This window comes from Frieseomelitta varia, unplaced genomic scaffold (genome assembly GCF_011392965.1).
Source record: "Frieseomelitta varia isolate USP_RPSP 00005682 unplaced genomic scaffold, Fvar_1.2 scaffold_168, whole genome shotgun sequence".
NCBI lineage: Eukaryota > Metazoa > Arthropoda > Insecta > Hymenoptera > Apidae > Frieseomelitta > Frieseomelitta varia.
This window is the reverse complement of record NW_025109394.1, coordinates 470,302-486,866: the sequence shown is the minus strand read 5'-3', so window position 1 is coordinate 486,866 and position 16,565 is coordinate 470,302. Positions and strand designations below refer to the sequence as shown.

The 16,565-nt window shown below is 37.0% G+C and overlaps 1 protein-coding gene across 1 annotated transcript in view; it reads right to left on the bottom strand.

Moving 5' to 3' along the window:
• LOC122538587 overlaps positions 1–16,565 on the bottom strand; it is a 46,914-nt gene that overhangs the window by 7,210 nt on the left and 23,139 nt on the right. The window contains exons 4-7 of the mRNA XM_043672804.1: positions 9,396–9,502; positions 7,818–8,092; positions 7,318–7,495; positions 2,669–2,838 (exon numbers count right to left, since the gene is read on the bottom strand). Coding sequence (XP_043528739.1) covers positions 2,669–2,838; positions 7,318–7,495; positions 7,818–8,092; positions 9,396–9,502 — 730 coding nt within the window. The remainder of the gene's footprint in view (positions 1–2,668; positions 2,839–7,317; positions 7,496–7,817; positions 8,093–9,395; positions 9,503–16,565) is intronic.

Here is a 16,565-nt window from a genome sequence, read left to right as displayed (position 1 = left end):
ATGAAACAGAATATACGGTCCGATTCAAGAAAAGATGGAGATGACCTTGGAAACTTCGACACGTCCGAGGTCATCTTTATTCTTTTAAATATTAACACACTGTATTAATATAGTATACATTTTTTTTCTTGTTATAATGCAATAAAAACTTCATATTTATTACAATATAACATATATTGTAATAAATATTTACTGTAATAGAAATATTCCAATAATATAAATATAAATGTAATAATATATATTAAATATTTATATTATTTATATTATTAATATTTATAATTTTTATACTATTTATATTATTAATATTTATAATATTTACACTATTTATATTATTAATATTTATAATATTTATACTATTTACATTATTAATATTTATAATATTTATACTATTTACATTTTTAATATTTATAATATTTATACTATTTATACTATTTACATTATTAATATTTATAATATTTATACTATTTATATTATTTATATTTATAATATTTATAATATTTATATTATTACATTTATATTTGTATTATTACAATATTTATATTATTTATATTGTTATTATTAAATATTTATATTACTTATATTGTTATTATTAAATATTTATATTATTTATATTGTTATTATTAAATATTTATAATATTCATATTATTACATTTATATTTGTATTATTACAATATTTACATTACAGTAAATATTTATTACAATATATATTATATTGTAATAAATATAAAGTATTTTTATTGTATTATAATAAGAAAAAAATATATATATTATATCAATACAATGTGTTTATTGTATTATAAATATTTATAGTACAATATAATATATATTTCTTTCATTATCTAATCGGCAGAATATTAAATATTCCAACGAAAAATGTATTAGGCCACATTTGTCTCAAACCTAGTGGTTAAGGAGATATTTTACGTATACAATGCATACAACTTCCGCATATATAAATATACAACTTTTTGTACATGTGAACAACACTATAAATAAATTTTTCATCACACGCATCGATTCGAAGGTAATTGTTTCAAACATGTGCAAGTTATCAAACGAATCACCACCGTGCATATCACGCGTGCAGAAAATGCTTTCAAACAGCCATGCGTCTCATTCTCAAGCGTTCCAAGGTTTCTAACTCTGAGATCCGATCGGTTGTTACCGGTCTGGCACGATTGGCAAATGTCACTTGGAAACTGTCACCGCGTACGGATGGGATTGATTAAAATGATCACACACGCTGGAAATGAATGGACGACCGGCGAGGAATAATGGCCATCATAACCACCGCGGGTAATTCGATGAGGTTAATTAATGACCGATTACGTAACGCGGCGCGGCATGATCGAAGGATATTGTAAAATCTAGTCATAGCGCGAACCGATGGATGGATATGTTCTGTCACTCGTTAAACGCGAACGCACCTGCGAACCGTGCAACTGTATTTTATCCGGAATCGTTGGGCCAATCCGCCAGAGGAAGGATCGCGCGACCGGTCAATGAGCTACGAATAAATCGACTCGTGCATTTCATTTGCGTGTACGACTCGAGCACGAGTTTACGTTTGTTCGATCACGTTTGTCCGCGTTGCTTCGCGAACCAAGCCACAGCCTAGGCAATGGTGAATCGATTACGATTATAAATAAATATCCGGGGCTATGTCTTCGCTAACTGTGAATTTATTTTTCTACTTGTTCCCCCTCCTACTCTCCCCGTCACTGTTAATACTCGCGGCGCGAAAAAAAAACTGCGGTTGCCGTTTGTTTGTCGATTGTTTGGAAAGATACCGGTCGATCCATTGAGAAACAAGAGATTGGATTCCGAAGGTAATTTGGGGAAAACTCTTTCATACGATTCACCATTTAAGTTTCGACCTAACTGTCCCAAAGAATCCTGAAGGAGGATAATCGTTTAATCATTCTAATGACGACTGATTGAATTTAAATAATATAAATCGTCTCCATATTGTTGTAATCTTTCAAAAATAACATCAATTGAAAATAATAATCTATTCATTGAAATTATTCGGCTCTTTTCGCCTTCGAAATTTCGTCNAATTAACGCCGATCGATCGGATGTCACTCCGATATCCTACGAGATCCGCGGTTACGCTAAACCACAGACGAGGTATGCGAATAGACGTTGCATCTTACGTGGCCCGTGACCTGAACCTTACCGACATACTAAGAAATATCACTGATTTCTTATGTTAGCGCACTCCACGTTTGAACAACGCTGCGCTGGCAACCGGTTCGCGGACCATAACGAGAGACCGAATCGTATACAATACAGATATTATCTTTCAAAAATAATATCAATTGAAAATGATAATCTATTCATTGAAATTATCGATCCTGAAGTTGACAAAAAATCTCTACAATAATAAGAGTCTGGGTAATCGGAATATCGTCGTGGTGTTCCTATTAGTCCCGAAAACGTGTCGAGAAAGAAAAATCTACGTTTCGACGAGAGTTTAATTAAAACCGTTTTTAACGAGAATCGTTTGAAAAATTCATGGTCTAACGTGCGCGTGTTGCTGAAGCTTTTCATCATGCTCTCCCCTTCCCCTCTCGCGCCACCGCGTTGAAATTTTCCGCCGATCTGTATGTTTTCGAATTTGCCAGATTTCGTTTCAGCTCGGATTTATATTGGAAGGTCGACTTGCCTTTTCTAGCAACAAACACCTTAACCTAGCCACCTCGGCCCTCAGCTCGCGGATGATCCTCGCCACGGGATCCTCGTTGACCACCGGCCGATTGACCACGCTCTGCACCCTCTGCGCGAATCGCAGCGTGTGCGCTGTCTCGTTGTAACTTCCGCTCGCCGGCGAGATCGCTAGAAAACCAAACAATCGAGATCAAGACCCAGCTGCTCTAGTCAGCATCTCCCTCTACTAATTTTCCCTCGACTAATTATGTATGTACCATACGTAATCCTACGTCACGTTCCTTGCGTTCGTACTGCGTCTCCCTTCTTCCATTATGTTTCCTACACACTACACATTTGTGTCTTTTTGTGATTAATTTATCACCACGCCTCTCTTCCTTCTCGACCCCTTGCGCTGGCAACTGGTTCGCGGACCATAACGAGTGACCGAATACCGTATACGATAATTCGTCGCCTTCTTTTCCTTTTGAACTCGTCGTTATGACATCACTGGATAGAAATAATTAAGAAGTAATAAATTTGTCATTTGTTTTGCCTGAGTTACATTTAAATATACATTGAAAACTGAGAAAATGTTGCAATTTAGTACAAAAAGATTCTCGACGTGCACGTCGTTCCAGCGCAAGAGGTTAAGGATATTAACGCGTTGACTGACCGTGCGAATCAAATACGATTCGCACCACGTTTGTTCGATGCGCTGCGTGAATCATATTTGCCTCGCACAAAGATTTTTCTCTCAGACCGCGTGGGCAGCAATAGTAACCAAGGGGTTAACCGTGGAAGGATTCTCCCTCGCGAAGAAAAAAAAAAAAAAAAAAAAAAACGAGAAAGAAGCAGTCGAATTTCCTACGCGCAAAATGAAGAAAAAAAGAAAAAAAAGAGTCACGTTCCGAACGAAAATTTTCAAATCCACGCATGGAGAGAAAAAGGACTCGCGCGCGAACGAGTACATTGTACAAGCGGTCAACCATTAATGCAGACACTGAATATTAAACGTCCCTGTCCCTGTCCCTTTCCCTCCTCCCTTTCCCTCTCCCCGGAGTTTCACAACCGGGTCGATAATAAGCCCCGAATGCTATTAGCAATTCAATTGCACGTCGATGATCATCGGTTTGGAATATTTCGCCGCGATTAATTATAACGCATCGCGGCCGGCCTACGAATATTCGCCGATTCTTCCGGTTTACCGTTGGCCATCCCCCGGACTGTGCTAATTAGCCGATCGTTTTTCCATCTGGATTCCACCGATTATAAACCGCGTCCGACGCATTAGATGTGAATTTCCACTGGTACGAAAATATTGGGATAATTTCGGAGAAGAGGCGATCGCCGGGGTTACTGTTCTGCCGGATCAATTCGCCACGTTTGTCCATTTAACGAGAGATAGATAGACAGAAAGGGAAAGAGAGAGGTGGGGAATTTGTAACGTTACTTTGACAAAGGACGCGAATAGATCGAGAATCACGGTAGAACGCAACAACGCGGCCCGGACAAGTAGGGGAGTCGGTATTTTTGCAGTCACGACCGTCAGTGCACTTGTCGTAAAAAAAAAAAAGGAAAAAAAAGGGATTTCTCCATGTCGATAAACTGGAAATTGCAAAATAAAAACAATTTTCCAATTGGATCGAATCTCGGAAACTGTTTGACGCAGATAAAAAGCAGACCGGTGACAAGGCAATACCCGAGCTCTTTCGACCCATTCGATCAGTAGAGTATTTTATTATAAAATTAATCGCGCTTTTTCCCCGGGAAAATCGCGGCCAACGCGATCTTCTATTCCACGGTTTTTTATACCGTGATTGCGCGTCTCGCGAAAAGCTCGCTCTATTTTAACGTACGTTTCACTCTGTAGAAAAAAACAGAAAAGAAAGAAAAGTTTGTCCGTGGCTATCATAGATGAATTCATACATCTTCGATTTGATGGAGATACGTGCGAAGAATCTGCTGCAAAATTGACCTTGACGTTAAATTTCATGGTCAAAATCTTTTTCTTTTTGCATTGTATTGTCTACTCATCGCGAGGATAAAATTTTTCCAAGGAATCATATAGTTCTTTTGAAAAATGACAGAAAAGTTTCTTGGTCATTTAACACTGCAGACATGTGTGTATTAACAGCGACTTTATGGTTCTGTGTCAGGTTTCATTAACATTTAATCTATCATAGTTGTAGCATCAGTGTGAGTCTAAATAATCAAATGATAAAACTAACTGTGTTAACATTATTCGAAATATAAACATTACATCCACGCATCCAGAACCTTAAGGTCGATGTTAGAATTTCAAGATCAAATCAATTTTTTTTTCTTTTTGGCATTGTATTCTACTCATCGCGAGGATAAAACTTTCCCAAAAAACCATAGAGTTCTTTTGAAAAATGACAGAAAAGTTTCTTCCTCCATTTAACACTGCAGACATGTGCGTGCTAACAGCGACTTTATGGTTCTGTATCAGGTTTCACTAACATTTAATTTATCATAGTTGTAGCATCAGTGTGAGTCTAAATAATCAAATGATAAAACTAACTGTGTTAACATTATTCGAAATACAAACATTACATCCACGCATCCAAAATCATAAAGTCGCTGTTAGAATTTCAAAGTCAAAAATTTTCTTTCTTTTTGACATTATTCTACTCATCACGAAGGTAAAACTTTTCCAACGAACTATAGATCGCAATCTGATAGTTCTTTTGAAAAATGGCAAAAAGTTTCTTAATAGATGCGTGCATGCTAACAGCGACTTTATATTTCTGTATCAAATTTCACTAACATTTAATCTATCATAGTTGTAGCATCACTGTCAGTCTAAATAATCAAATGATAAAACTAACTGTGTTAACATTATTCGAAATATAAACATTACATCCACGCATCCAAAATCATAAAGTCGCTGTTAGAATTTCAAGGTCAGAAATTTTCTTTCTTTTTGACATTATTCTACTCATCACGAAGGTAAAACTTTTCCAACGAACTATAAATCGCAATCTGATAGTTCTTCTGAAAAATGGCAAAAAGTTTCTTAATAGACGCGTGCGTGCTAACAGCGACTTTATTACGTAACGTTCATATTTCAAATAACGTTGACTGTTAGTTTTATCATTTGATTATTTAAACTCGTACAGATGCTACAGCTATGATGAAACAAATGTTGGTGAAACCTAATACGAAAATTCGCAGAATAAATATCCAGACGTCCAGAATCATAAAGTCGCTGTTAGGACGCGAAACTATTTTGCCATTTTTCGAAAGAACTGCACGGTTCCTTGGAAAAGTTTTGCCTTCGTGATGAGTAGAATACAATGCAAGAAGAATTTTGGACCTTGAAATTCAAAGTCAAGGTCAATTTTGCGATACGCGTATTTCCATCAGATCGTAGATGAATTCGACACCAAAAGAAGATGTAGAATTCATCTATGACAACCACGGGCAAACATTTCTTTCCACCCTGTACATAGGTACAGTAATTCCTCTAGGTGCCGTGTCTAATTACGTTCAAATGCTACGAGATTTACGATCGACCCATCTGCAGGAGTTTGTTTTGCAAACAAGACTTGTCGCCGGCGCCCTCCAAAAAACAGAAAACGAAATACTGATCGAAACTACGGTGTGAAATTTGTGCCGTGACAATGTATGACGTACATAATAGCACTATCTACCAGTAATCTACGCGTTGAGATTGTCGCGTTTCGTCCGTGTCAAGGGGCCGGAGGGGGGCTCGGACGTCACGTCTGCCCCCCTCCCCTCGACACCGGCGAAACGTTCAAGGAGCAATGCGAAGCTTGAGGAATTTCGTATTTACCGATTCCCGTCGCTACGCGCTTTCGCGCCGGTTATCGAATTTTAATCTCCGCGCCCTTAGCTCGCCTGGAAAAGCATTTAAACCAATTACCATCTCCGGGCTCCGGGTCTGGGCTCCCGGTATCGCTGGGGATAATTTCATGAATCAGAGGCTCGCGATAATAATTCTCCTCTGGCAATTAACTGGAATTTATGGGAAGCTGGAGTCAAGTGGCGGCGGCGGCGGAGGGGAGGGAGGATTGAGAAAGGGTAGAGGGCTAGCTGAGCAGGCGGCAGCGGAGACAGAAGAGATAAGGGAGAAGGACGAAGGAGAACGTCGGCCAATTTTTATTCTTTCTTTTCTTTTTTTTTTTTCTTTTTTTCCTCTCTCCGCGTGCTGGAAGCTGCCGCCGGAGTCGCCTTGCCAAATTAAATATCGCGATCCTGGGAACGACCTCGCGAACGGGCCTCGTCGGGAACAGGAGTGAAACAGACATGTTTCGAATGGAAGGGAGGGAGGGGGGAGGCTGGCTTGTGAGAGATCCGGAGGAGTAGCGAATCTGGAACGAACGGTATTAAACGGATTAGCGACGAGCCAGTGTGAAAAGAGAGCTGCTCGTTCAACGTGTAAATCATCGTTTAAGTGGATACACAGCGGAGGAGGCGTCTACTAAAAATAAATACGGAGACGAGGTGGAACGGCTCGAAACGGGGGAGGAACGAGGCTCGAAGGAAGTGGCGGAGAGACATAAGGAGGGAATGGCTTTGTAGACGGTGGATAATATCGGTAGGGTGAGAGAAAGAGAGAGAGAGAGAGAGAGAGAGAGAAGTGAGAGCAGAAGAAGGGAAGATCAAAGGGAAGACACTTACTGGCGAGCATAATGGTAGTGGCATTTCCGCCAAGTGCGTCCTTCAACAGCCAAGTAAGCGAAGAATCTCTATAAGGGATGAACCTCCTGCCCGGACCACTTCCGGCCGTGCCTCTCTCCGCAAGGGCTGATATTACGTTCCCTAGAGCCACTAGACTCTTGTTTATATTCGCGCCCTCCTGCAAAACACACGTGCCGCGCCGCCGCTTTTATACAATCGCACTCGCCATTCCAAAAGCATCGGTTCGACATCGGTATAGTTACAATTAGCGTGGGTTGGTTTTCACCTCGAGATCACTGTAGTCTCGGTCTTTTTTTTTTTTTTTTTTTTTTTTTGAATAAATGATCGATTCGATCTGTTTCACCTGTGAAAGATAAAACCAATCCATGCGACTCGAAAATCGTTTCGATTCGATTTCGATCTCCATTTGCACCGGAAAGCTCCATCGATCGGTTTGTTCGTTCGCGGCAACTAGGTATTATTTTTAGGAAGTGACTCACTTTCAGTCGATGAACACCGCTGCACGTGGCCGCGCTCTCGCTGCCCGCCAGATCGACCAGTCGTAATTTGCTGCCACCGCGTGGCGAGATCTCGTTCCTCCTCGCCGGGGTGGCGGTGACGCCGTGCGATTCCTCCGCAACGGCGATCGTCAGCAGAGCGTGGCTACGGCTGCTGCTACGATTCTGCAACGTCGATGCTGTCTTCCGGGCCTTCGTACCCTCCTCCACGTAGGACATCAACGAACCCAGGCTGCAGACCGCGTGGTGGGTCAAACCTGTTACAAAGAATCGTCGAAAATTTGAGAATTTGAAAGAGAAATGAGCAAAGTCAGACAGGTGATTGAGAATTTTATAATTCTCTTTTTAATCGGAGAGTCAAATTATATATATAGTGTAGGCCAAAAGTTTCCCAATAATTTTTTTTTTTTTTTAACTAAATATAGGAAAAAATTAATTTTATCAACTCAAGTTCAAACACGAACATAAATCCAGTGAGCAAGAAATTTAGAAAAATAATAATAAAAAAATTGAGAGTTTATTTTAGTAGGAAGTGATTTTTGGTCCACCCTGTACAAAAACAGAAAAATCAGTGGTAAGAAACGAAACTTGGCAGACGAGGAATGAGCAAGAAAAGGGATGATTAAGAATTTTATAATCTTCTTAATTAAATTATATAACGTAAGCCAAAAGTTTCTCACCTATTTTTTTTTTTTAAGTAAATATAGGAAAAAATTAATTTTATCAACTCAAGTTCAAACACGAACTTAAATTAGTGTACTTTAATCAGTGAGGAAGAAATTTAAAAAAATATATGATAAAAAAATTGAAAGTTTATTTTAGCAGGAAGTGATTTTTGGTCCATTCTGTACAAAAACAGAAAAATCAGTAGTAAGAAACGTAACTTGGCAGACATGGAGTAAACAAGCAAAGAGGTGATTGAGAATTTTATAATCTTTTTAATAAAATTATAGAATTAAATTATATAGCATAGACCAAAAGTTTCCGACCTTTTTTTTTTAAACTAAATATAGGAAAGAATTAATTTTATCAACTCAAGTGCAAACACGAACTTAAATTATTGTACTTTAATCAGTAAGCAAATTTAGAAATTTAGAAAAATATATAATAAAGAAATATATTTAGAGAAATATATAATAAAAAAAATTGCGGGTTTATTTCAGTAGGAAGTGATTTTTGGTCCACCCTGTACAAAAAAACAAAAAAAAATCAGTGGTAAGAAATATAACTTGCCAGACGAAAAATAAACAAGCAAAGGGATGATTAAGAATTTTATAACCTTTTCAATCGGAAACTCAAATTGCACCAACAAAAAAAAAAATCATTGGTAACAAATAGTACAGATATTTCGAAGTATCTTTGCATTTGAAAAAGAGAAGAATTTTACAAAAAGCTTGAAAGCTTGAATCGCGGAGGATTGATGGTAGAAGGCGAGGCAGTAAAACGTTGAAGAGACCGAGATTCAAGTGGAAGGAAATCCCCGCGACAACAATTATTTTGGATGACAATTATCGAAATTGCGTGGCATTTGCGAGACTAAATGTTCGATTGCCGGGGTACCTTGAACGTAAGGGCCAAGTCGAGGATGCTCGCGAACTCTCAATCCGCTCGTGCTCGAGGACGGCTTCAAAAGATCTCTCACCCTCTCGTTGTATATCTCCAAGTAACTGAAACAGAATTCAACCGGGCGTTACGCTCCAACTATCGCGTTTGATTGATTGCATTCATTTCCCGATCCCGCTGATGGATTCGCCCCTTCCTGTCCCCCTCTTCGACGGCGTTGAATCCGATCGATTTGCAACGATTTTGCACATTTCGCCTTTCCAAGTTAACACTCCACGCAACGAAATATCTTCCGGCATTCCCAGCGCGATACACTTAAAAATCTTTCTGGCTAATTCGTTATTAAAATTCTAGTATCGTTGGCTCACGCTCTTCGACGCGAGGTTGCTGTACAAATTAATACGTAACACAGTCTCGGACTAGGTTTGAGAACCTAATTCAAAGTTTGATTCAAAGTTCTATTGAATCTGTTTTTCAGTTCACAGAGTGAGGATTGACTTGAAGAGGTGTTTGTCCATTGCCATAGTTCCTCTCTCTTTCATAGCAAAGTTCGAAAGCTAGCTGTAGCCAGCTAGTGTATAACACTATCAATGATGGCGAACCTATGGTCCGCGCGTCAGACACTGACCCATGCAGGCTTTTTAAATGACCCACGCGTTGATTCTTATAAACTTATCATCATCATATATATATATATATATATATATATATATATATATATATATATATATATATANTTCTTGCTCTTCACTTGCAAAAGTAAAAGTTGTAAAACAAAAAGGAAACGTAAACTTTTTAGAGGATTATAAAAGTGAGAAGCAAAAAAAAAAATAGTTTTTAACCATCCTCCCCTCCCCCTTTTCAAGTGACGCCACGAGATAGTACTAAAAAAAATAATGAACAAAATTTGACCTACTTCTCAAGAAGGTTCGCCGTCACTGCTATAGGTGACTGTTAGAGCAATCAAGGCCTCGACAAATGTGCCTTCGTTTGGTTTTACCTTGATCTGGTAACAATAACACAATAGCCAAAAATTTGTCACACGGGAAATTACAATTGTTTCAACCAAATCTCTTGGAAACTCTGGAATCTCTTTGGAAACTCTGAACGTCGCTGTGGAACCTATTATCTTGGCGACTTGAAATTTTCATGCTTTCTCATTGCTTCTCTGCTCTCAGTTTTCATGATTATGTTTTAATCACCACCCTGCAACTTTGACGTAAAAAAGAATTTTCTTTCTTATTATCATTATAATTATACTGTTACAATGTTATTATAATTACTTACAATATTAACACCGTACAATATTATTATACAATATTATTATAATTACAATATTATTATAATTATAATTATAATTATAATTAAACGCGTGATTATTTGTCCTCTTTTGGTTAATTAGCACGTTGTAACGTTTCCTTTGGGTTAATTAATATGTTTATTGTTTGATATTGATTATTACTCTGCTGTAGCTGCGCCATCGTTATTTCTGTTTCGTTACTTTATTTTTCTTGTCGTCGAATTCTATTCATATCATCTATATAACTATCTGACAATAGGGCTTTATTCCGTCAATGAAACAAAGCAAAATAAAGTGTTTTTCTCACTTTCGTGTAAATGTAACACGCGGAACGTTACTTTTCTCCACAGAAGCAATTCGTATCAATAAAAATCCTCCAAAGTCCTCGGTCTAACGATCCCATAGGAAATGACCTACCCCCATTAAACTCTCCTTTTCTTTCTCTCGCGTTCCGAGCCACATAACAGCGAAAATTTCGCTGAGTTCTACTTGTCTCNTCATCTATTTGACCAATCAGTAACACGTAGTCTAAGTTTGGTCCCAATCTTTCTGGACACCCTGTATATTCATCATTTCACAGGCATACGCGAGTACCCGCTGTACCTTTTCTCACACATTTTACCAAATATATTTTTATCACGAAGAAAAAAATTTCAACAAAAAAAAAACCAAATGCTTCATATTCAATTGGGAACATCTCCTAATTTTTCTGCAGCAGTATAATTCCATGTCGCCGGCAACGTATCGCATTAGCCATTAGATATTCAACAAGTAACCAGCGGCCGGCTGTAATCGAGAGTGACCCTAACCCGCACGCGACACACGCCGCGAATATCAAAGAGATAAACGCCAGCGATAACACGCTCGATAAATACGATATTCAGCGAGCCAAGCCCCGTGAATATTCATCAAGGCCGTCTAAACAATACGATTTCGAATCGTGTACAGGCGTGCGGCACGTCCCACTGTTGGGGAGGATCGCATAGATCGGGCAGAGGATGAGGAGGAGGTGGAGAAGGTCAGGGAAATTTATCGGGTGCACGACGCATACTTTTCGTCGGGATGGTGCTCGCAGCCAGCGGCACCCGCAAGCTCCCGGATCCTCTTAACGTCATTATCTGCCTCACTGTGCTCGTGAAACGTCCGCGCGTGCCACCGTAAATCCGCTTAACGGGCCGATCCGAGTTTCAGAAACACTTTCCACTCTTGCATCTCTCGCGCCCTTCCTCTCCCGACGCTTCTCGAATCCATTCTCATCGACTCGCGGCAATGTGTTCCCCGATCTCGCGAGTTTAAGGTCGAGTTATTCTGGATCGCATGCCGCGATCACGATACACGCTCCCCCGACCATAGATCACCGGACACTTTCTTATTTTGATCTAGACAGTTGTATACACTAGAATACAGATGTACATTTCCGGATTAATTTTATTGTACTCTATTGTAATCTTGTTGTATGTACTCTAGTTTATAATAGATGTTTAACATTTTATAATTTTATAAGATGTTTAACGTATATGGACTGAATAAATATGTACTCTATTTTATAATAGATGTTTAACGTATATAATAGATGTTTAACATTTTATAATAGATGTTTGACGTATATATATATGGTCTGAATAAATATTTCAAGGTATATCAGAAATATGTATATATGTTTGAAAAAATTTGAATCGATTGTACTTCGGGATGAATTGGAGAGAAGCCATCAGAAATGTGTCCAAAATCAAAAGAAAGAAATTGAAAGAAGCGTGGAAAGAAATTCATTCCGAATAAATGTTATTATAATTAAACGAAAGTATGCCACGGTTATTTCTGGCCTTCATATTTGCACAAAGATATAAGATACAGTAAGATACAATTTGGTAAGATTTTTGACATATAAACAGTTTTTGATATATAAAATATAACATATGTCAAAAACTGTTTATATGTCAAAAATCTTACCAAATTGTATCTTAATGTATCTTATATCTTTGCGCAAGTGTGAAGGCCAGAAATAACGTGGCATACTTCCGTTTAATTTTAACAATATTTCGGAATGAATTTCTTTCCACGCTTCTTTCAATTTCTTCCATAAGTTTTTTTTTTTTTTTATTTTGGACACATTTTCGATGCCTTCTGTCCAATTCATCCCAAAATATACATCGATTCGATTTTTTAAATATATATATACATATTTTTGATATACCTTGAAATATTTATTCAGAAATNATATATATATATATATATATATATATATATATATATATATATATATATATATACGTTAAATGTCAGTTTTGTTTTCAAGTATTATCATAAAATAGAGTAAATAGAGTACATACAACAAGATTGTATAATAAAATTAATACATCTGTGTTCTAGTAACTGTTTAGATCAAAATAAGCAAGTATCCAGTGACTTATGGGAGTGTACATACATATCTATTTTATCTGTCGTTGTACAGAGTGATTATGTAAAAAAAGAGTTCGTAATTTCTACACCAGATGACGTCTAGAAGACGAAACATACATGGAGGCTCACTCTTTTGAATAAATACACTGCTCAGAAAAATTCTTAATAGGGAATATTTCGAGAAGAAGCATTTAATTCTTTTTCATTAAACTTTTTTTTCTTTTCTCTGACTTGTCGTTTGCTGTTTTGACGCTCCAGTTTAATAAAAAGAAATCATTCGTTTCTTTTTTTCTTTTATCTCTTTTTCTTTTAATTATTCATATTCACTTGGAAGTATCCCCTAATTTTTGTGAGCAGATTTCTTACGAAATTTAATAAGAAACTATAACAATAATTACTTATGTTTAACAAGATTTTATAACGATTTTGCAACGCTTTGCTTTCGATTACCAACTCAGAGTACAAAATATTCTCTGCTTTCTCGTTTTCTTCATTCTTCATTTTAAATCAGCCACTGATAAACTCACGCGTGTTTCAATTGTTCGTAATTAGTCGCTCTGAGGCTGAATTTAAAAAAAAGGGTGCGGTTAAAATTATTCGAGTAAGAAAATTCTCATTCGACGGTTCCAATTTTTGGTTATCGTTGATTAACGTAGATTAGTCGTTCGAGTTGTTAAAAATGCACGAGGATTCCGAAACATCGAAACTTCAATCGATCTGCAAACAAATGGAACACTGATCGAGGTTCGTAGGTCGAAAAAGTTGAAGCTGTCTCGAATTTTCGTACATTGGTCATCCAGCAACTTGCGACTCGGAGCTTTTGACGTCACGTATCTCGTCGGGAGACCGCGGAATTGAACTCGAAGTAAATAGGGTCGTCGGTGGTCTGGCTTTATGACTCGTTGCCCAGTGCCCACCATGAACAACCCGTGAATAACCGCTATGAATGAGCCCGCCTCGCAACGACGGCGGGACGCGCTTCCGGAAATTAGAAAATCGAACGTACTTGTTCCCACGAACGTTCCCGGGCCTGTTTTACGCCTGTTTCCTTGACCTCAAAAGCCAAGAAGTTGCTGTTCGCGCCGGTTCCTCCGCGCACGCAAGACGAGACGAGAACGAAGATGAGGAGCAACAAGAAGCGAAGAACACCGTCTAAATTTACCGTGATCTTCTCCAATTTCGCACGAGCGTGCATCGATCCCGTACATCAACATCGTCGCTTGCAATTAAAAAGATATTTCATTCTTGAAATTTGATTTCTCTTCGTTTTGGCTTCGATCGGAGAAAAAGTTGTTTACACGTTTATAAGAAATCAAATTGTTTGTATGTTTGTGTTATTGTTTATATACGATAAAATGTTATATTACATTATAATAATATTGTATAAAAATATTATAATAATATTATAATAATATTAATATAATAATACTATGTTATAAAATATTATATTATTATATATTTTATAAAATATTATATTATTATTAATATAGTTATAAAATATTATGTTATTATATAATATTTGAAACAATATATTTATTTTGTTTATATGTTTGTAAAGAGTTAAATTGTTTATTTGTTTCAAATATTTATATATTAATATATACGCATCCGTGTAATCAGTTACTATGAACTTTGTCACTTGCAATTAAAAAGATCTTGGGGAAAGATATTTCATTCTTAGAATTTGTTTTTTCTTCGTTTATCTTTTAGTTCGATCGAAAAAAAATTGTTTATATGTTCATAAAAAATCAAATTGTTTGTATGTTTAAATTATTGTTTATACGCAATATAAATATAAATATATGTTTCAAATATTGCATTATAAATGTATGTTTCAAATATTAATTATAATATTATAATTAATATTATAATATTATATTATAATATTAAACATTATAATATTATGTTATAAAATATTATATTATTATATAATATTTGAAACAATGTATTTATATTGTTTATATGTTTCAAATATTTTTATATTAATATATACGCAATAATATATAAATATTCAAATATTTTTAATATATTTAGTTTCACGGTCAAAAAAATTTTTTATACGTTTTAATTATTTAATTTTCTACCCATTTCGTAATTTCCTCGCGTTCGTGCTCCTTTCGTGAGCTAAAGGAAAAAAAGCGTCGAATGTAAGTCGCGACAAAGAAACGAATTCGATTTCCGATTCGAACAACGATCGAATGCTTCGGCTTTCGAGTTACATATTTGCATTTACGAATTAGAAATACGCGGAATAAGCTGTATAGCCCTTGAGAGGTAAGAGAGAAAGAGAGAGAGAGAGAGAGCGGGCTTCTTTGTAACTTCTTTGTAAACTCGACCGTTTTTATCGACATGTCGAAAAAGCTATTTAAAGTTCCGCCAAGATAACCCGGCTATCTTCGTTCGTTCAACGTTTAAAACCTAACCCGTGATCTGTTGCGTTCCGTTTACTTCCCGATTTATCTACAATGCTAATTAAACGCGTTGCCGGCGAGTCAACGAAAACAGAAAAGAAAAATACGTAAATCGGTTTAAAAGATAACATAAAGTGGTGATGAACTCGCGAGGATTTTCGTACTGTTTTCTTTTTTTCCTTTTTTCGTTTTCTTTGGCCTTACAAAAAAATTGAGAGCTTTCGTTGAAATGGAATAAGTGAAAAATGGTCGAGTAGGCAGCCACTCTACCTTAGACACCAATGACTCAGATTCAACCGTGCTAAATTTACTCACTCGTCCCAGGGTATTTTAATCTCCGTTAGGAAGAAGCGAAATCAAAGAGCAAAGCTGATTCGAAGGAATATTCGCTGAGGAGCTTATCCCATTTCTTCGATGGCGACTAAAATAGCTTATATGTATATATATATATATATTTATGCACGGCGACGAGCCTTAACTCTAACCAACGACAATGAAATATTGTCGATAATTTAAACAGATATAACCTTGTAAAAAAGAAAAAAAAAAAAGAAGAACGAGATCCGCGAAGCCCCCACTTTGACGCTCGTGAGCTCGTTTACTTCGGGGATGAGTTTACATCACGTGGCGGATGGGAAAGTGAGGAGGTCTCAAGTTTTTTCCTTGAAAACTGACGGAACTCAAACACGCCGGGTGAAAACGTTAGAAAAATTTCTTCCTTGACTAGATCTACCACAGCCTTGAAGATTGAAATTTCCTCTTTACACAACCACTTTATTCAATGCTATTTATGCCGTTTAACCTCTTGCGCTGGAACGACGTGCCACGAGAATCCCTTTGTCCCAAATTGCAACATTTTCTCAGTTTTCAATGTATATTTAAATGTAACACAGGCAAAACAAATGACAAGTTTATTACTTCTTAATCATTTCTATCCGGTGATGTCATAACGACGAGTTCAAAAGGAAAAGAAGCCGACGAATTATCGTATACGGTATTCGGTCACTCGTTATGGTCCGCGAACCAGTTGCCAGCGCAAGGGGTCGAGAAGGAAGA